The sequence below is a fragment of the Aotus nancymaae genome, unplaced genomic scaffold, assembly GCF_030222135.1.
Source record: "Aotus nancymaae isolate 86718 unplaced genomic scaffold, 86718_ANA_hifiasm-v0.15.2.pri h1tg000088l, whole genome shotgun sequence".
In the NCBI taxonomy this organism is placed as follows: Eukaryota; Metazoa; Chordata; class Mammalia; order Primates; family Aotidae; genus Aotus; species Aotus nancymaae.
This window is the reverse complement of record NW_026988503.1, coordinates 477589-499440: the sequence shown is the minus strand read 5'-3', so window position 1 is coordinate 499440 and position 21852 is coordinate 477589. Positions and strand designations below refer to the sequence as shown.

General features: G+C 40.0%; 1 protein-coding gene across 7 annotated transcripts in view; it reads right to left on the bottom strand.

Moving 5' to 3' along the window:
* Window positions 1-21852, bottom strand: part of TDRD3 (tudor domain containing 3) — a 194648-nt gene that overhangs the window by 58032 nt on the left and 114764 nt on the right. For all 7 annotated transcript variants that reach the window (XM_064369127.1, XM_021667174.2, XM_064369128.1 and 4 more), the window contains 2 exons: window positions 12591-12747; window positions 11771-11896 (listed from right to left, as the gene is read on the bottom strand). In XM_064369127.1, coding sequence (XP_064225197.1) covers window positions 11771-11896; window positions 12591-12747 — 283 coding nt within the window. The remainder of the gene's footprint in view (window positions 1-11770; window positions 11897-12590; window positions 12748-21852) is intronic.

Sequence of the window (21852 nt, the reverse complement as noted above, 5' to 3'; positions counted from 1 at the left end):
AATTAGCTGAAAAACAATTCAGTAGCTTGTCTCAACTGTTTTTTGTTTGTTTTACAATATACTGCTCACCTAAGAATATTGGCACTTAAGTAGTGCGAGCAAGTCAACAAGAGAAAGTAACACAATGACACCTGCTAAAGATACCTGAGGGCAACCAACACACAGCTTTTCCATCAATCCTGTTATCTTTATTGTACCAGGAAGACAAAACCAAGAGAATATAAAAAATAGCTACAAGCACGATAATCTTTCGTGTGTGGGTGTATGTGTATGTGCATGCATGCGTGTGTGTGTATCATTTTATTGACTATTTGTACTTATGTGTGTTATCATGAATCCCTTCTGTGTGATGCCAACATCATCAAAGAGAGTTTAAGGTCAGAAAAGCTGCTAGCAACGGTGCAATCAGCTCCTGGTAAGGTAAATCTTCAAAACAATGAAATAGCGAACCAAATAGTGTTTTCAAGTCTGCCTGATTAAAGTATTTAGTAGCCATTCAAAAGAACTAGTAGGTCTTATTTTGGCAATAAAACTTTGAAACAAAAGACTAAATGTTATTACAGGTTACAATTATACCAGATCAAATCTGATTCCTGTTTTCAAAATAACTTCTGCTAAGCACTTATATTTTGTTCAGTATTATTTTGGTTTTTCATTAAGTTAATGATGAAATCCTTTGAAAATAAGCATTCCTATGTCCCTTTAGTTTATGGTTTCTTCTGTAAACTAGACAGTGAGCTTCTTTGTGACAAGAGCTACAAAATCAATCTACTTCCCTGAGTCTTCTGAATGAGGTATTTCAAATACTAAATAAAACACTGCATTTATTGAATGAATAATTCCCTACAACACATACAACTATTGTCTGTTTTCAATCTCAATCCCATCTTACCCTATTTTCCATTGTGCTGACAGAAAATTTTTTCTTAAAGCACCAAAATAAACCTCATGGCTCCTATGTCAAAAACCCTTTCATGCCTTTGCATAACATTTGGACAGAATTAAAACTTGTAGGACAAAATCCTTGGGATCTAGCTCTAGTGTACAAATTCTATCTCTCTCCTCACAGCACTGCCTCTACCACATGCTCTGAGGCACACAGAACTGGTGCTCTGATGCCTCCACGGCTGTACACATAGTGCTCCCTCTACTTGGACTGCCCCAACATTTCTCCTCAGGCTTGGCTAGATGCCATCTCCCCTAAGAAGCCTTCTGCCCATTTCCTGAATCAGTCAGTGTGCCCTCCCCACATGGTACATCTAGGAGAGATTAAAAATGTTGCTTCCTGGCCGGGCGCGGTGGCTCAAGCCTGTAATCCCAGCACTTTGGGAGGCCGAGGCGGGTGGATCACGAGGTCAAGAGATCGAGACCATCTGGTCAACATGGTGAAACCCCGTCTCTACTAATACAAAAGATTAGCTGGGCACGGTGGCGCGTGTCTGTAATCCCAGCTACTCAGGAGGCTGAGGCAGGAGAATTGCCTGAACCCAGGAGGCGGAGGTTGCGGTGAGCCGAGATCGCGCCATTGCACTCCAGCCTGGGTATCAAGAACGAAACTCCGTCTCAAAAAAAAAAAAAAAAAAATGTTGCTTCCTAGATGTAGTATGATGGGTCCCCCACAAGGTTACTAAACCTTGAAGGCCAGACTATAAGCCAAGGTTATGGTGCTCATCCAAGGAGCAGGTGTCCCTGAGAACCCAAACATAAATTTTCCAAACTTTTATGCTGTGTTTTCCTTTTAAAACTGAATGCCTTTAACAGCACTGAAGTCACCTTTTGAATGCTTTGCTGCTTAAAAGTTTCTTCTGCCAGATACCCTAAATCATCTCTCTCAAGTTTAAAGTTCCACAAATCTCTAGGGCAGAGGCAAAATGCTGCCAGTCTCTTTGCTAAAATATAACAAAAGTTACCTTTGCTCCAGTTCTCAACAAGTTCCTCATCTCCATCTGAGACCACCTCAGCTTGTATTTCATTGTCCATATAATTGTCAGCATTTTCTTCAAAGCCCTTCAACAAGTCTCTAGGGAGTTCCAAACTTTCCCACGTTTTTCTGTCTTCTTCTAAGCCCTCCAAACCTTTCCAACCTTGCCTGATACCCAGATTCAAAGTTGCTTCCACATTTTCAGGTATCTTTTCAGCAGCACCCCACTCTACTTGTACCAATTTACTTTATTAGTTTGTTTTTCTGCTGCTGATAAAGACATACCTGAGACTGGGTAATTTACACAGGAAAAGGGGCTTATTGGACTTACAGTTTCATGTGACTTGGGAAGCCTCACAATCATGACAGAAGGCAAGGAGGAGTAAGTCACATCTTACATGGATGGCAGTAGGCAAAGAGAGAACTCGCTCAGGGACATTCCACTTCATAAAGCCATCAGATCTCATGAGACTTACACTGTCATGAGAACAGCATGGGAAAGACCTGCCCCCACGATTCAATTACCTCCCACTGGGTGCCTCCCACAACATGTGGGAATTCAAGATGAGATTTAGATAGGGACACAGCCAAACCATATCAATTTTTATACTGTCTCCTAAATCATAATGAGGTTATGAGGTTATGGGAAAACACAGCATAAAAGTCTGGAAAATTTACAGCCTGACAATGTGATAGTAAAGAAAACCCCATTTTCTGAGGATAAATCCAAGTTGGCTACAGAAATTTGCATAAGTAACAAGGAGCTGAATGTTAATCCCCAAGACAATGGGGAAAATGTCTTCAGGGCATGTCAGAGGTCTTCATGGAGAGCCTCCCATCACAAGCCCGGAGGCATAGGAGGAAAAAATGGTTTCACAAGATGGGCCCAGGGTCCTTGTACTGTGTGCAGCCTAGGGACTTGGTGCCCTGCATCCCAGCCACTCCAGCCATTGCTGAAAGGGACAGCATAGAGCTGGAGCCTACGTGGCTGCAGATAGTGCAAGCCTCAAGCCTTGGCAGTTTCCACATGATGTTGAGCCTGTGAGTGCACAGAAGTCAAGAAGTGGGGAATGGGAACCTCCACTTGGATTTCAGAGGATGTATGAAAACAACTGAATGCCCAGGCAGAAGTTTGCTGCAGGGGCAGGGCCCTCATAGAGAACCTCTAATAGGGCAGTGCAGAATGGAAATTTGGAGTCAGAGTCCCTACACGGAGTTCCTACTGGGGCACTGCCTAGTGGAGCTATGAGAAGAGGGCCATCATCCTCCAGACCCTGGAATGGTATATCCACCAATAGTTTGCACCATGCACCTGGGAAAGTCACAGACACTCATCGCCAGCCCATGCAAGCAGCTGGAAGGGAGGTTGTACCTTGCAAAGCCATAGGGGCAGAGTGGCCCAAGGCCATGGGAGCTCTCTTCATTCATCAGCATGACCTGGATGTGAGACATGGAGTCAAAGGGGATCGTTTTGGAGCTTTAAGATTTGATTGCCTCCCTGGTCATCTAGTGGTTAGGAGGAAAAAAAAAAAAAAGGATTTGATTGCCCCACTGGATTTTGGACTTGCATGGGGCCTGTAGCCCCTTTGTTTGGCTGATTTCTCCCATTTGGAATGGCTGTATTTACCAAATGCCTGTACCTCCATTGTATCTAGAAAGTAACCAATATGCTTTTGATTTTACAGCCTCTTAGGCATTAGAGACTTGCCTTGTCTCAGATAAGACTTTCAACTGTGGACTTTTAAGTAAATGCTGAAATAAGACTTTGGGGAACTGTTGCAAAGGCATGATTGGTTTTGAAATGTGAGGACACAATATTTGGGAGGGGCCGGGGTGGAATGATGGTTTGGCTGTGTTCCCACCCAAATCTCATCTTGAATTCCCATATGTTGTGGGAGGGAGCTGGTGGGAAGTAATTAAATCATGGGGGCAGGTCTTTCCCATGCTGTTCTCATGATAGTGAATAAGTCTTACGAGATTTGATGGCTTTATAAGGCAGAGTTTCTCTGAGCAAGCACTCTCTTTGCCTGCTGCCATCTACATAAGATGTGACTTGCTCCTCCCTGCTTTCCACCATGATTGTGAGGCTTCCCCAGCCACATGAAACTGTAAGTCCAATAAACCCTTTCCCTGTATAAATTACCCAGTCTTGGGTATGTCTTTATCAGCAGCATGGAAACAAACTAATACAGGGGTCAAAAGCAAATGTAAGGAAAGGAGATCTCAGAGTGACAGTATGAAGGGACGTTGGGACAAAATTACTCATAAGTCAGAGTCAAAAAGAGACAAAATCTGAAGCAGCAGCAGCAGACTCTCCTGCTCGCCTTGCAGAAGCAAACAACATGTAAATTGCCCAAGGAGTGGGCCCATGTGGCAACAATCTAAAGGCAGTTTTTAGGAGATAAAGCAGTCTCCAGGCAACACCAAGCAAAAAACAGTCTTGAATCCGTAAGGAAGTGAATTCTGCATGAACCAGTGAGCCTGTAAGGACCTCAAGTCTCTGATAGGATCACTGCACCAGGGGAGATGATCCAAGATGGCCAAATAGGAACAGCTATGGAGTGCAGTTCCCAGTGAGATTGCAGAGGATGAGTGATCACCACATTTCCAAACAAGTTTTTACTGCCCAAACCAGGAGATTCCCAGGCAGAAAAGCGCCACGAGTCTCCAGCACAGCTGTTTCAGCTGGAACAGTGGGTCTCCACACAAAATCTCACACAAATCTGGGCAGCCATTTCAACTGGCACCTGGAACGCCTGAGAGACAGAGAAGCCCATTCAACTGAAAAAAAGGGGGCTGAAATAGGAAGCCAGGTGATCTGGCTTGACAGGTCCCATCCCCACAAAGACCATCAATCTGAAATGCTCTGGATTGAGAGCTTCACAGCAAGCACAGCTGGACCCAGGACTGTCCAGCTCTGTGGGAGGAATGGTGTCTGCCATTACCAAGGCAGTCCACTACTACCAAGACAGTCCACCATTACTGAGGCAGCCCACCATTACAGAAGCAGTCTGCCATTACCGAATGAATCCGCCATTACCAAGGCAGTCTGCCATTACAGAGGCAGTCCGCCATTACTGAGGCAGACTGCCATTACCAAGGCAGTTCTAACTACACCTCTATATACAAAACTGCAAGGAAGTTCACACAGCAGCTGGGCAGAGCCCACAACAGCTCAGCAACGCCTCTGCTGGCAGACTGTGACTAGACTACCTTCTCGCTGGGCAGGCATCTCTGAAAAAAGGCAGCAGCACATCAGGAACTTAAAAATAAAGCCCCACCTTCCCAGGACAGAGCACTTGGGAAAAAAGGTGGTTATGAGTTCCACTGCAGCAGACTTAAACGTACCTGCCCAGCAGCTCTGAAAGGAACAATAGTGCTCACAGCTCAGCACTTGATCCTATAAGGGACAGACTGTCTTCTCAAGCAGCTCCCCGATCCCCATATATCCAAAGAGACACCTCATAGAGCTCAGGCTGACATCTGGCAGGTATACTTCTGGGACAAAGATAACAGAAGAAGAAACTGGCAGCAGTGCTTACTGTTCTGCAGCTGCCGCAGGTGATCCCCAGGTAAGCAGAGTCTGGAGTGGACCTCCAGCAGTCCTACAGCAGAGGGGCCTGACTGTTAGAAGGAAAACTAAAAAACAGAAAGAAATAACTTCATCATCAACAAAAAGGATGTCTACTCAGAGACCCCATCTGAAAGTCACCAACTACAAAGACCACAGGTAGATAAATCCACAAAGATGGGAAGAAACCAGCACAAAAAGAATGTAAACACCCAAAACCAGAATGGGTCGCCTCCTCCAAGGGATCACAATATCTCACTAGCAAGGGAACAAGCCTGGATAGAGAATGAGTCTGATGAATTGACAGAAACAGGTTTCAGAAAGTGGGTAATAACTGAGCTAAAAGAACATGTTCTAACCCAATCCAAAGAAACCAAGAACCTTGAAAAAAATGGTTTGACAAAATGCTAACGAGAATAAACAGCTTAAAGAAGAATATAAATGAATTGATGGAGCTGAAAAGCACAACATGAGAACTTCATGAAACATACACAAGTTTCAATAGCTGAACCAACCAAGCAGAAGAAAGGATATCAGAGATTGAAGATCAACTCGACGAAATAAAATGAGAAGGCAAAATTAGAGAAAAAAGAGTAAAAAGAAACAAACAAATCCTCCAAGAAGCATAGGATTATGTGAAAAGACCTAATTACATTTGATAGGTGTACCTGAATACGACAGAGAGAATGAATCCAAGCTGGAAAACACTCTTCAGGATATTATCCAGGAAAACTTCCCCAACCTAGCAAGGCAGGCCTATATTCAAGTCCAGGAAATACAGAGAACACCACAAAGATATTGCTCAAGAAGAGCAACCCCAAGGCACGTAAGCATCCGATTAACCAGGGTTGAAATGACGGAAAAAATGCTAAAGGCAGCCAGAGAGAAAGGTTCCCCACCACAAAGGGAAAATGTTAAGGGCAGCCAGAGAGAAAGGTTCCCCACCACAAAGGGAAGCCCATCAGACTCAGAGCAGATCTCTCAGCAGAAACCCTACAAGCCAGAAGAGAGTGGGGGCCAATACTCAACATCATTAAAGAAAAGAACTTTCAACCTAGAATTTCATATCCAGCCAAACTAAGCTTCATAAGTGAAGGAGAAATAAAATCTTTTACAAACAAGCAATTGCTCAGAGATTTCGTCACCAGCAGGCCTGCCTTACAAGAGCTCCTGAAAGAAGCACTAAACATAGAAAGAAACAACCAGTACCAGCCACTCCAAAAACATACCAAATGGTAAAGGGCATAAACACAATGAAAAAACTGTGTCAACTAATTGGCAAAACAAGCAGCTAGCATAAAAATGGCTGGATCAAATTCACACTTAACAATATTAACCTTAAATGTAAGTAGGCTAAATGCTCCAATCGAAAGACACAGACTGGCAAATTGGATAAAAAGTCAAAACCCATCAGTGTGCTGTATCCAGGAAACCCATCTCACGTGCAAGGACACACATAGGCTCAAAATAAATGAATGGAGCAAGATTTGCCAAGCAAATGGAGAGCAAAAAAAGGCATGACTTGCAATCCTAGTCTCTGATAAAAAGACTTTAAACCAACAAAGATCGAAAGAGACAAAGAAGGGCATTACATAATGGTAAAAGGATCAATGCAACAAGAGGAGCTAACAATCCTAAATATATACGCATGCAATATAGGAGCACCCAGATACATAAAGCAAGTTCTTAACGACCTACAAAGAGACTTAGACTCCCACACAATAATAGTGGGAGACTTTAACACTCCACTGTCAATATTAGACAGATCAACGAGACAGAAAATTAACAAGGATATCCAGGACTTGAACTCAGATCTGGACCAAGTAAACCTAATAGACATCTACATAACTCTCCACCCCAAATCCACAGAATATACATTCTTCTCAGCACCACATCACACCTACTCTAAAACTGACCATATAATTGGAAGTAAATCACTCCTCAGCAAATGCAAAAGAACGGAAATCATAACAGTCTCTCAGACCACAGTGTAATCAAATTAGAACTCTAGATTAAGAAACTAACTCAGAACTGCACAACTTTATAAGACCTGAACAACTGACTCCTGAATGTTGACTGGTAAACAATGAAACGAAGGCAGAAATAAAGATGTTCTTCGAAACCAACGAGAATGAACACAACATACCAGAATCTCTGGGACACATTTAAAGCAGTGTCTAGAAGAAAATTTATAGCAATAAATGCCCACATGAGAAGCAAGGAAAGATCTAAAATCGACACCCTATCATCAAAATTGAAAGAGTGAGAGGAATAAGATTAAAAAAAAAAAAACTCAAAAGCTAGCAGAAGACAAGAAATAACTAAGATCAGAGCAGAACTGAAGGAGATATAGACACAATTCAAAACATTAATAATCCAGGGGCTGGTTTTTTGAAAACAGCAACAAAATAGACAGACCACTATCCAGATTAATAAAAAGGAAAAGAGAGAAGAATCAAATAGAAGCAATAAAAAACGATAAAGGGGATATCAACACCAATTCCACAGAAATACAAACTACTGTCAGAGATTACTGCAAACAACTCTATGCACATAAACCAGGAAACCTGGAAGTAATGTGTAAATTCCTGGACACTTGCAGCCTCCCAAGCCTAAACCAGGAAGAAGTCAAAACCCTGAACAAACCAATAACAAGGTCTGAAGTAGAGGCAGCAATTAAAAAAAGCCCAGGTCCAGATGGGTTCACAGCTGAATTCTACCAGACATACAAAGAGGAGCTGGTACCACTCCTTCTGAAACTATTCCAAACAATCCAAAAAGAAGGAATCCTTCCCAAATCATTTTATGAGACCAACATCATCCTGATACCAAAACCCGGCAGAGACTCAACAAAAGTGGAAAACTTCAGGCCAATATCCATGATGAACGTAGATGCAAAAGTCTTCAATAAAATACTGGCAAACTGATTGTAACAGCACATCAAAAAGCTTATCTATTACAATCAAGTAGGCTTCATCCAGGGGGGAAAACTGGATCAACATATGCAAGTCTATAAATGCAATTCACCACATAAACAGAACCAAAGACAAAAACCACATGATTATCTCAATAGATGCAGAGAAGGCCTTCGACAAAACTTAACAGCCATGTATGCTAAAAACTCTCAATAAACTAGGCATCGACAGAATGTATCTCAAAATAATAAAAGCTATTTATGACTGTCCCATAGCCAGTATCATACTGAATGGGCATTCCCTTTGAAATCTGGCACTAGACAAGGATGCCCTCTCTCCCCACTCCTATTCAATAAAGTACTGGAAGTTCTAGCCAGAGCAATCAGGCAAGAAAAAGAAATAAAGGGTATTCAATTAGGAAAGGAGGAAGTCAAACTGTCTCTATTTGCAGATGACATGATTGTATATTTAGAAGACCCCATCATCTAAGTCCAAAATCTCCTGAAACTGGTGAGCAAATTAAGCAAAGTCTCAGGCTACAAAATCAATGTGCAGAAATCACAACCATTCCTATACACCAATAATAGACTTGAAGAGAGCCAAATCAGGAATGAACTGCCATTCACAATTGCTACAAAGAGAATAAAATACCTAGGAATACAACTAACAAATGACATAAAGTACTCCTCAAGGAGAACTACAAACCACAGCTCAAGGAAATAAGAGAGGACACAAACAGATGGGAAAACATTCCATGCTCATGGTTAGGAAGAATCAATACAGTGAAAATGGCCATACTGCCCGAAGTAATTTATAGATTCAACAATATCTCCATTGAACTACCTATGACCTTCTTCACAGAACTGGAAAAAAATACCTTAAACTTCATATGGAACCAAAGAGAGCCTGCATAGCCAAGTCAATTATAAGCAAAAAGAACAAAGCAGGAGGCATCATGCTACCTGACTTCAAACTATGCTACAAGGCTACAGTAATCAAAACAGCATGGTACTGGTACCAAAACAGAGATATAGACCTATAGAACAGAACAGAGGCCTCGGAGGCAATGCCACACATCTACAACCATCTGATCTTTGACAAACCTGACAAAAACAAGCAATGGGGAAAGGGTTCCCTGTTTAATAAATGGTGTTGGGGAAACTGGCTAGCCATGTGCAGAAAGCAGAAACTGAACCCCTTCCTGACATCTTACACTAAAATTAACTCCAGATGAATTAAAGACTTAAACATAAGACCTAACACCATAAAAACCCTAGAAGAAAACCTAGGCACAACCATTCAGGACATAGGCATAGGCAAGGACTTCATGACTAAAACACCAAAAGCACTGGCAACTAGAGCCAAATTAGACAAATGGGATCTAATTAAACTTCACAGCTTCTGCATAGCAAAAGAAACAATCATTAGAGTGAACCAGCAACCAACAAAATGGGAAAAAATTTTTGCAATCTACCCATCTGACAAAGGACTAACATCCAGAATCTACAAAGAACTGAAACAGATTTACAAGAAAAAAACCCATTCAAAAGTGGGCGAAGGATATGAACAGACACTTTTCAAAAGAAGACATATATGAGGCCAACAAACATACGAAAAAATGCTCATCATCACTGGTCGTTAGGGAAATGCAAATCAAAACTACACTGAGATACCATCTCATGCCAATTAGAATGGCAATCATTAAAAAATCTGGAAACAACAGATGCTGGAGAGGATGTGGAGAAATAGGAACACTTTCACACTGTTGGTGGAAGCGTAAATTAGTTCAACCATTGTGGAAGACAGTGTGGTGATTTCTCAAGGACCTAGAAATAGAAATTCCATTTGACCCAGCAATCCCCTTACTTGGTATATATCCAAAGGATTATAAATGGTTCTATTATAAAGACATATGCATACATATGTTCATTGCAGCACTGTTTACAATAGCAAAGACCTGGAACCAACCCAAATGCCCACTGATGATAGACTGGACAAGAAAAATGTGGCACATATACAGCATGGAATACTATGCAGCCATAAAAAACGATGAGTTCATGTCCTTTGTAGGGACATGGATGAACCTGGAAACCATCATTCTCAGCAAACTGACACAAGAACAGAAAATCAAACACCGCATGTTCTCACTCATAGGCGGGTGTTGAACAATGAGAACACATGGACACAGGGAGGGAAGCATCACACACTGGGGTCTGTTGGGGGGAACAGGGGAGGTACAGTGGGGATTAGGGAGTTGGGGAGGGATAACATGGGGAGAAATGCCAGATATAGGTGACGGGGATGGAGGCAGCAAACCACATTGCCATGTATGTACCTATGCAATAATCCTGCATGTTCTGCCCATGTACCCCAGAACCTGAAGTGCAATAAAATATATATATAAAGGTCACTACCCCAACCAAAATCTTAACATCAGCATCTGAGACTTTAAACAGAGGCCCCAATGAAGCTGTGCCTAGACTCCTGACACAAAGAAACTAAGAGGTAATAAACTTGCTTTGTTTTAAGCCACTGATTTTGTGGTAATTTGTTACACAGCAATAGAAAACTAATATATCATGCTTACAAATCTTGCCAACATCAAACATTTGTTTTCTTAAATGCTACACTGACTTTTCCATATAATGTAGCAAACAAGTTTCAATTTTTATGAAATCTGAACATTTCATATTTAATATAAAAGCCTTTTATCTCTGAGCTTATTTGGTTAGATTCAAAATATATCTGAATGAGAAACTGTATTTAAAGTATATTTCCTTAGCTTTTTGAATAGTATTTTTAAAACTTAACATTTTGAAAATATTTACGTTATGTACTTAGAAAAAGGCTGCATATTTACCATACTTAGTTCTCTTTTCAATATTTATGTTAATCACTAAAGTATATCAAAAATATATCATATTGTGAAAGCATTTTCACTCACTGTGTGAACATTTTAAAACTATGTAATATGGGGAGAAAGAAGAGATATACCAATTTCACAATCAAAAAAAAGTTATATAAGATTAGGCAATAAATTTTCCAATATAACAATCTGTTTATAGAGTTATATCTGTTATCTAGATGGGAGCAAATTTGGGAAGAGTAGTTTAGTGAGATCACTCATCCAAGTTAGGGGGTAAAATAAGCTGCCATTATGTTTTCAGAATATAACAATTAACATTTTCTTCTGTGCTTTTGTCAAACAGGAATTTGTAATTAAGTAAATTTATAAGCAAGCACTCAGGATATATGTTCATATTACAGTTGCTTTATTGTACAATTCCAAATAAAGTTTGGTCTTTTAAAAAGAAATACACTTTTAAAAAAAAAAGGGAAGAAATCAACTTTAAGATAGCCTACCTTCCACATTCAAAGTTCCCATTTTAGATTCCAAGAAATCAAATAATGTGCTTGGTGCTGATGGCCTTGCATTTCCCAGATCCTCTTCATCTTCAGATCTTATTCGACCTCTGCCTTTTCCTCTACCTTTAGATGTAAAAGCAAGAAACATGTACTGTATATGCAGAAACAAAAGGAGAATATATACTAATATATAAAAACAATTTTAAATAGGGATTTTAATTTCTTTTCATATTTTTGTATAGTCTACATCTTTATAAAAACGTTTTTAAGTAATTAAGTAGCACATTTAATCCCCTAAATAAATGATCTATTCAGAAGTTTGAATTTGTTCATATAAACTATCTTTTAATGAAAAATTATAAATTTATTCTTTAACCACAGATATTCTTAAAAGAATACAGGGCTGGGACTTGAAATACCACATAGCACATTGATCATGTAATGATTAAATAATTACACCAAGTAAATGTATTATTTTTGTTAATTTGTAAAAGCTTAGTCATTTATGCAGGTGGCAGAGTTGTTGAAATAATAGAACCAGTCACATATTTTCTCCATTACTCATAACGACCTTGTTAAATATGGCTTTGTTAGACACATTTTGTTTTAGTTTTTAAGTTGTTGTTAGACCCATAAAGATGAAGATGATGAGACTGACACTAAAAATATCTCTATGGTTCCCAAACCGGTGTTCCTTCCACTTACCAAAACATTAAATAAAGTTACAGTCCTTACAGCTATAACAGCCTCTGTCAATAACATATATTCCTCTGAAAAGCAAACAACACTATCTGGCACACTGCTTAATAAGTTATACCTCTCAGAGGAGGACCAATAACAGGTTTCTGTTTATTGCTGTTAAGAAGTACGTTCAATGCTGCTTCTAAGTTGTTGCCATTATCCATAAGAGCTTGCCTCGATGCGTCCTTACTGAAGCCCATTTCCGTTATGTGCTTCAGAGCTTTCTCATCAACCTGTAAGGAATAAAGAGAAAAGCTGGCTGATAGCCCACAGATAAGGCAAGGCATAAAATTTTAACTATTTACTGTCTTTTAACTAAAAACTACATCTCATACTTATGTAAAAATGTCATTCTAATACAACATTCACTTGCTGATTTTTTACAAGAGGCAAGGAAGAATCTGTATGATATGTGGGATTGTGCCTTGAGTACTCTCTGACCTCACAAGTACCACTGCGAAAGCAACACACACAAAAACAATTTTATAGTATGTTAGAGTATGGCCTTTGAAAATAATATAGATGGTGAGGAGAAAACTACCTAATTAAAATTTTTTATGGTAAAAATGTAAATTTTTGATACTTCTCCATACTAGAAGGGAAATGTAATTCATACAGCACCTCTCCAAAAATGTAAAGTATTGAAGCTAACAAAATGATACCCCCTCAGTAGCTTTTTTTTTTAACTATTACTTGAGAATTCTATTCTATATTCATCAGCAATACTATCTATGATGCTTTGACAGCTATACCCCAATAGGAAAATCTACTTTACAAATGCCAGAATCCAAATCTCTTTTAAAAATCTAGACATTAATAGAATTCAAGAACCACCTAAGCAGTATAAACATATCCTACAAAGAAATGTATTGAGCCAAACCTAGTAGAGAAAAACATACCTTTAACTTTTATACATCTAGTAGTTACATAAATAGGTTTTAGTTAGCCTGCACATGGCATGCATGTGGCAGACACACAATAGGATGTCCGTGCAGATTCTAAAAAAAGTACAGTACATTTTTCCAAACCTTGTGTCATAGAATTCTTCTAAATACAGTAGCTACTATCAATAGATAAGAGTTGACACAAGAGAAAATCTACTTACTTACCATCCCTGCTGTATACATGCTAAAGTAAATGTAAAAACACCTATAATTTATCTTTCTTATTCAAAAACTAATGTGAATGTAAAAAATAATTAAATCTTTTCTTCTCCAAATTATCTCCCAAATAAATATGTAATTAAGAATATTGTCCCACAGATAGCACTTCACCAAACAATATTTTAAATGAACCATTTATAACCCTTAAATAGGTCTAATCCGTTGAACTCATCTAGTGAAATTTTAATTTCAGCTATTAGCTCCAGAATACATACTTGGTTTCTTTCGATAAATTTCTGTCTCTTTTTTGATATTCATTACTTGTTCATACATTGTTTTCCTGATTTCTTTAGTTCTTTGTCAATGGTTTCTCTCAGATCTTTGAACATATGTAAGACAGTTCATCTAAAGTCTTTGTCTAATTAAGTTGAATGACCGGGCTATTTCAGGTATGGTTTCTATGGATTTCTCTTTTTCTTGTGAATGGGCTAAACTTTCCTGTTTCTTCATAGGCTTTATAATTTTTGGTTGGGAACTATGGACATTTTGAATCCTGTAATTAGGTAACTGAAAGTCAGATTATGCCTCCTCCCCAAGGATCACTTCTGTTACTTGATGAAGGTTACAGTCATCAATTTGCTTAGTGACTTTTCTAAACTTTTTTCCCACAAGAAATACATTCCTTGTGATTGTGTGACCACTGAAGTCTCTGTTCCATCATCTCCATGGTCAGTCAGTGATCACCCTTCCTTCATCATTTACTTACCCTGGATGCCACAAGTGTTTGACTAGGATCCAGAGTTCTAAAATAATTGCTTTGGACAGTGCTTGCCAGCTCAACAGTTGCTTCAGTAGAGGGGTAAATTCCTTGAACTTCCTTCTCTATCATCTTTATGATGTCATTTCTTTCATATGTTTTCAATCTCACAACACACCCCAATCTGCTAATGTTCTCTTGTGTTCTTTGTCAAGACATCTCCAGAGAAGTGTTTTTCAATTTACTCAAGTTTAAGAGATTCTTAAGTTAGGGATCATATATTTTTTCAGCTCACTGTTTCCACTTTGTCTTGCTATTTAAACCTTGATTTTTAATTTTATTTTTAAGAATGAGATGGCCTTATATTCAAGGAATAGGTAGGCTGCCCTTAATGATAAACTCATTCCCCTTGATCAGTGATTGATTTAGGAAGTTCTAGTCAAGAAGATATAAATGGAAATCAGCTGAAGATTTCAGAAAAGATTTTCTTCTCTGATAAAATAGACCTTCAACCAGATAAATAGTCCCCTTTCTTTCCTGTCTTGAAATTTTGTGTTAAGATTTACCACATGGAGAATCCTATTGATACAGGAGTTAAGAAGAAATTACTTAGGCAGATAATGAGGGTACAGAAGTCCTCGGTCAGGTTTCCCTTTTAATGAAAAATAGCACCAATTTTCCTTTCTAACAAAGAGCAGCCTGTAAAATCGAGCTGCAGATATAGATGCTGGCAGTTGTGCCAATCATGTTCAAGATGGTTGCTCCATCGTCCCTTCTCTTTGTCAGCTACATGTACAATAAGGAGCAGATGAGATGGCGCCAGCAGAAAGGAAAGTTCTTTTGCATAATATGATTAGGGTGGAGTGGCCAGCCTTCCCCAAGGACTATGTAAACATCATACTGGATCAAACCACTCTGTGAGCCTTACATAAATCAGACATCCCCTCCTCAAGCCAGATTATAAAATTCTGAGAGAAAAAGAGAGCACCCTGCAGTGGTCGCTGAATATTATAATCTGGCCCTCTCACTAGAGAGAAAACTGTTTTCCTTTCTCTTCCTTTTTCTCCTGCCTATTAAACTTCCACTTCTAAACTCCTCATGTGTGTCTGTCTCGTAAGTTTTCCTGGCACAAGATGACAAACCCCAGGTATCTACCCCAGACAATGTAGCTACTTCATATTGAGGACCTCATTCAGGATACCAAGGTATAACATTCATCGAAATGGTGTGTAGAGAAGTGGACTCCAACTCTGTTCTTTCATTTTGGGACTCTTGGCCTCCATTTCAGAACCAAATCAACAAATACTGGCTCCCCTCCCCACCCTGCTTCAGTCATTTAAAAATAATTAGCATGGCTGCCAGCCATGCACCAAGACTTGGGGGACCAGCTTGCTCGGGAGAACATGGAGAATCTCCCAGTACCCACAGGTTGCTGGGCATGTAAGCCATGTTTGAATCAGCTTCCTTTCATGGAGGATTTAGCTGTCATATGGGGCTGGAAGATATTCTGGAGCAACTGAGGATTTCTGGCTGAGGCTAACTCCCGGTGTTATCCAAAGGCTTCTGGACTGACCCCAGCCTCCAACCACCCAGTGGGGCATTGGCAGCAGGATCTCCAACTTTTCTATTGTAATTTCCTCTTTTCCTGTCTATGACTGCCATATCTCCTATCCTCTCTGTGTATGTAATGTGCAGGAAGTTTTACAGTTCAGGAAAATAATCTTGTTTGGCAAAATCAGGGAATGTCATAGTAAGTGAGGATATAGCTAAAGAGAAGGCAGTGTGATTTTCTAGGAACAGAAGGTCTCTTCCTCCCCCGTAGTAAGTATTTCTTGCTGCCCTTGGTCTGGAGAGCACATGGCATTTCCAAGTCTCTCTCTGTCCTTGCTCTGGGAAGCACGTGGCATTTCCAGGTCTCTCTCTGCCCAGGGTCTGAAGAGCATGACATGTCAAGGTCACAAGGCCCTTGGTCTGTAGAGCACATGGCATTTCAAGGTCAACAGTGCCACCTAGTGGAACAGGGATTCTCTCCATGAGGCATGTTATCAGTCCTTTGCCAAAACACCCTTCCTAATTCTTTTCCATTTTTGCACCTCTCTACTAGAAACCAGGCTTTACGCTACTTCTGTGAACAGAAAAAAATTCTGCCTTCAACAACTAGGAGCAAAATATCCTCTGAACCAAATTTTGGTCTTTATATTGTCCCATCAGCAGGAAAACGGCCACTCAATCCCTACATTCTTTTAAGGTATCTATTCTACATCCAATTACAATAGTACTTAATTAGTAAGGGGATTCTAAGTTTGGAAGTTAACTGGAACCATTCTCTAAGGGTAAATGCTTTAGCACAGGCAATAATAGCAGGACACAGAGCTCAAACCAGCACACTTCCTCCATTAAGGAGGGAAGTGTCAACAGTTGCCCAAATGCCACTGTCACACAGTCTCTCCTGAGGTCCTTTTTTTGGTGGGGAGCCAGGCAGGTCACCCAAGTCAAGGAAGTAAAAGGGAAATCACAGGCAGAGGACTAGAGTCACGTGGGTGAGCATGACTAATCCCATTTAGTTCCTCTGGTTCCATGGCTGGAGTCACACCTGCAACTATGGGCAGCACATTCGACAAGCTGCTGGGACTCAGGAACCATGGAGGAAAAACAGCAGTAGAGATGCCTTCACTGGCTTCCTCTCCACTGAGGGTCACACCAAAAAGAAGGAGACTAAAGAGATGCATTTAGTCTTCTTTTTCTAGGTGGGTAACAGATCATCTTCAGCTTGCACTACTCTGGAGTGCATTCTGAAGCATAAGGACTCCTTCAACCCTAAAAATTTAAAAAGTGGCTCACTTTCTTTTGCACAAGCGTATGGCCTTCTTACCAGACCTTTGCAGGCATTACAAAATGAACTCAGCCTTTTTAATGGTCATATCAGGCAAGTCTATGGAGAATGATTCTCCAAAGTTAGAGAAGCAACTTCCAGGGAAACAATCTGAGGGCCCCCTCAAGTTCCCTTCTCATTACAGGACCTTAGGCAAATAAAGAGAGACTAGGCTGATTTTCTAATGACCCTGATGGGTATACAGAAGCTTTCCAAAATTTAACTCAGGTGTTTGACCTCTCATGAAGTGATATTGTGCTGCTTCTAAGCCAAACCCTAACTACAGCTGAAAAATAGGCAGTTCTGCCAACAACAGAGAATTCTGGAGATGAGCATTATTTCTCCTATAAAAGGCCAAAAGAGAAAAGAAAAAATAGGTAAGACAAAGAAATAGGGGAAACACTATTCCCAATAGGAAGGGAAGCAGGACCTCTTGACAACCCTAACTGAACCCCTAGACTTATCTGTTTTTTCCTCTTTCTTGGTTTAAAATGGTACTTTTTTTTTTTTTTTTTTTTGAGACAGAGTCTTGCTGTGTCACCAGGAGCCAGGCTGGAGTGCAGTGGCACAATCTCAGCTCACTGCAATCTCCGCCTCCTGGGTTCAAGCAATTCTCCTGCCTCAGCCTCCCGAGTAGCTGGGACTACAGGTATGCGACCACCACGCCCAGTTAATTTTTGTATTTTTTAGTACAGACAGGGTTTCACCATGTTGGCCAGGATGATCTCGATCTCTTGACCTTGTGCTCCGCCTGCCTCGGCCTCCCAAAGTGAAGAGGGAGACCCAGGCATCTCAGATCAACTTCCCCTTTTTCCTAAGACTGTAAACTTCCCCTTTTCATTCCTAAGACTGTAAATTGAAGCCCTTTTTCATATGTAATTCCTGAGACTGTAAACCGAGATCCTTATCATATGTAATTCCTAGGACTGTAAACTTCCCCTTTTCATTCTGAAGACTGTAAACTGAAGCCCTTTTCATATGTAATTCCTGAGACTGTAAACCGAGATCCTTATCATATGTAATTCCTGAGACTGTAAACCGAGAGCCTTTTTCATATGTTAAGCAATAAACCTAAGATTCTTCCATGTGGAACATCTAAAGTATAAGCCTATATAAAGATGGAAACTTCCTTTGTTTGGGGAACTTGGCTGTTAGGCAACTATGCCACCTTGCTCCCGGCCGAATAAACTCCTTCCTCCTGTATTCGGTGTCCGAGAGACCCATTTCCCATGGCCGCTCCTACTACAAAAGTTCTGGGATTACAGGCATAAGCCACCACACCTGGCCTAAAATGGTACTTTTATAATGTTCATTGAACCTGGGAAAAGTTAATTTCTCCAAACTTTAAAATGCTTGGCTTATAGTTGAGCTAGAGGGAAGAAAACCCAGAAGCTTGACATGCTGGCAAAGGGTAAAAAAAAAAATTTCACCAGTTAGGCTTTTGGCTTCTGTCTCCCTGTGCGAATCAGTAAAAGAAATAACAAGGATCACTGTTTATATTCTCTGTAAAGTTTTAATTAACAAAAAAGGATTTATGAGGTTAGTCTTAAGTGGTAGCCAATCTACTGTGCTTTGCATGTCTTTCTGTATGGATCTATCAAAAGAAAGGGTACCTTAGGCTGGGATGCAATCCCAGGACCCTGTAAGTCTGCTGTTCACACCAGCCCAACAAAATGGTCAGTAGCAAACTTGGCTACAGGTCTCCATCTTGTTTCATGTCCTTGGGAACATGACCTCAAACACATAGCAATACTTTTAGTCTCCACCATTTTACAATGGTGGCTGTCATGTGCTAATTCAGTTCCTGGGTGGGGACCACAAAATCAGATAAGACAGTTTATTAATCTGGGCAGTGCAAGCTAATACATCAAGGGTGGGGTTTACAAAATATCTTAAGCACTGATCTTGGGAGGAGTTAAAGGAGGGTCAAAATCTTGTAGGCTCCAGCTGCATGACTCCTAAGCGTGGTTTCTAATCTTGTGGCTAGTTTAGTGGTCTGGTCCCCAGGCAAGAGGGAAGTATATCTTAGGAAGTGGCTGTTATCATCTTTGTTTTGGATTATAAACTGTAATCCAGGATCCTCTCACAAGTTGGTTCAGCCTATGCCCAGGCATGGGCAAGGACAGCTTGGATGCTGGAAACAAAAGAGAGTTGGTTGGGTCAGATCTCTTTCACTGTCTCAGTCACAATTTTGCAATGACAGTTTCAAAAGCTGCTTATCAATCCTTTGAAAATAACTCATATACTTGCAGTTAAGTCAAAACGTAACTAAGGACTAAGGCTTGTTGGTTTCACCTGTAAGGTTACTTTTTGTGAAATTCAAAAGCAGAAAATCTTAACTGCCTGGCATGGCTAAAGTGGAGTAACAAGAGATTTAAAGAGATTTTCTTAAAAAGCACCCAGCTTAATTAAAAGTGGACATCCAAGTTACAGGTATAGTTTTTCTCTTCTTGGATCTTGTTTTTCTGGAAAAGGTTTTTTCTTTTCAGTTAACTGAATTATTTTTCTCCATTTTTTGGTCTTGCCACTCTTAATACATACAAGAGAGGCCCCTAAGACAACTTCTGGTAGCCAGGACTCCTTAAGAAAAATTGAGGAGGCACCACAGACCCTGTTTGGGGGCAAAAAATAACCCACTCTGTTTTATTTATGAAACCTCAATAATTAAAAGCAGAATAAATAAATTAAATTTATTCTGTTTTGTACTGTGCTATCTGACAGTTTTGAGGTATCAAATTACTTCACATTATGAGAGAGCTATGGTGTGTAATAGGTAGAAAATATACTTTAAGGATGCCTTATGGTAGTTATAGAGGGATACTTAAGTCTTTGCACTTTGAATTAGAGAAGTAAGCTCTTGGCCACCTGAAAGATATGGAAACATCCCTACCCCCTACTGAGAGATGGGACTCTCATGGGGGATGGTTACAAAATAAGCTGATTGGCTTTGGGTTGCCTTGCAATGAAATGCATGGTAGAAGCACTGCACTGTCTTCTCCCATAGTATCTCCCTCCTTTTGGGGATCCAAGATCCAGTGCAAAATAGCACTCTTAATTTTGGGGCTCTTTGCTTTCAGCTATGCCTGCTTATTAGACCCTAAACATGCATGCTATCCTTGCCCTGTTCCTCCAAGGGCTCTACCCTGAAGCCAGTAATCCAATTAAGAAACTGGCAAATGAAAAATCATACAAGTGCTGAATCTTCTGTCTGTCTGTATTGCTATAATGTGTTGTGTGTAATGTCTATAAAAAGAGCTCTAATTGATTGGCTTAAAGAAAAATAAGCACTTAAATGAAATTTTTTTAAGGAAAGATAAAAGTTGTAATGTCTTTTAGTTAATGTGACTTTAATCTTTAAGAAACAAAAAGTCTTAAGGATTATTGGTAAAATGCAAATATCATCAAAATGCAAATAGTCTAAATCATACAAGTCAGATACTAGATTTGCTAAATGTCAGGCCGGTAGCCTCACCCAAAAGGTTCCCTGATGCCCCCTCTTCTTTTTCCCCGCCTTCCTGCTGCTGTGTGCTCTGCCCAGGAACTCTCTGAGTCAACTACGCCCCGGCTAATGCAATCCTAGCCAGCTCTTGCACTGGAGGACTCGCCCAGCCACCCAATAGCCAACGACGGCCTGCCCCGTTCCCTTCCGATCCTCTTAGGGCCAATCAGAGTGCCTTGCCATTGCTCAACCCCTATGCCAGAAAAACCCCACACTACGGGAAGTCAGCGTAACTTCCCCGGCCCCTTGTGTCGGACCGCAGAACCTCGCCCAGGAGCCGATTAAATTTCTTTATTTCAATAACTGGCCTCAGTTGCCTCATTCAAACCTCAGTTGCTTCATTTAAACCTTACGCTAAATGTTGCAAGGTTGTAAACTGTCTGCTTTACAAATACACAAGGCCTAGGACACATGGAGTTAGATGCTGGAAAGAGTCAGACCTTATCTGCACTTCTATCTGGGTCCTAGCCTCCACACCTGATATATAATTAAAATAGCTTAGTAACCAGGTTTTTCACCAAAAGTAAAAGTTGCTAAGGGTTTACGGTGCAACATGTATTTGAAACCACTAAACAGTTTTACATGCAAGGTGTATAAAAACAGTAAAATGTGTTTTTTAGCAAAAGATTAAAAGAAAGCATGAAAATGTAAATTTTTCCCAGGGATGAGGAAAAAGGTTATTTTTCTGGAAAAAGTTTATTTTTCTCCATTTTTTTGTCTTACCACTCAATGCACACAAGAGAGGTCCTAAGACAACTTTTGGTAGCTGGGACTTCTTAGGAAAAATAGAGGAGGCACCACAGACCCTGTTTTGGGAAAAAAAAGCCACTCTTTTCTTTAAGAAACCCCAAGAATTAAAAGCATTTGATAAGATAAAGCTAGAGGTTTAAGCAAGTTATAAAAAGACTTTTAAAATTAATCTTGCAAAAAATGTATAAACATTAACTAAATTTAAAAAAGTATTATATGATCTTTTTATAAGTTGAGCATTGAAATAAAAGCACAGCATGGTTGTCTTAAGATGCCAGGGTCATAAAAGTTTTGTAAAGATTTCACCTCGTGGTCAAACTGGTTAAGACTAGATGAAATCATCTATAAGGTTTTGTT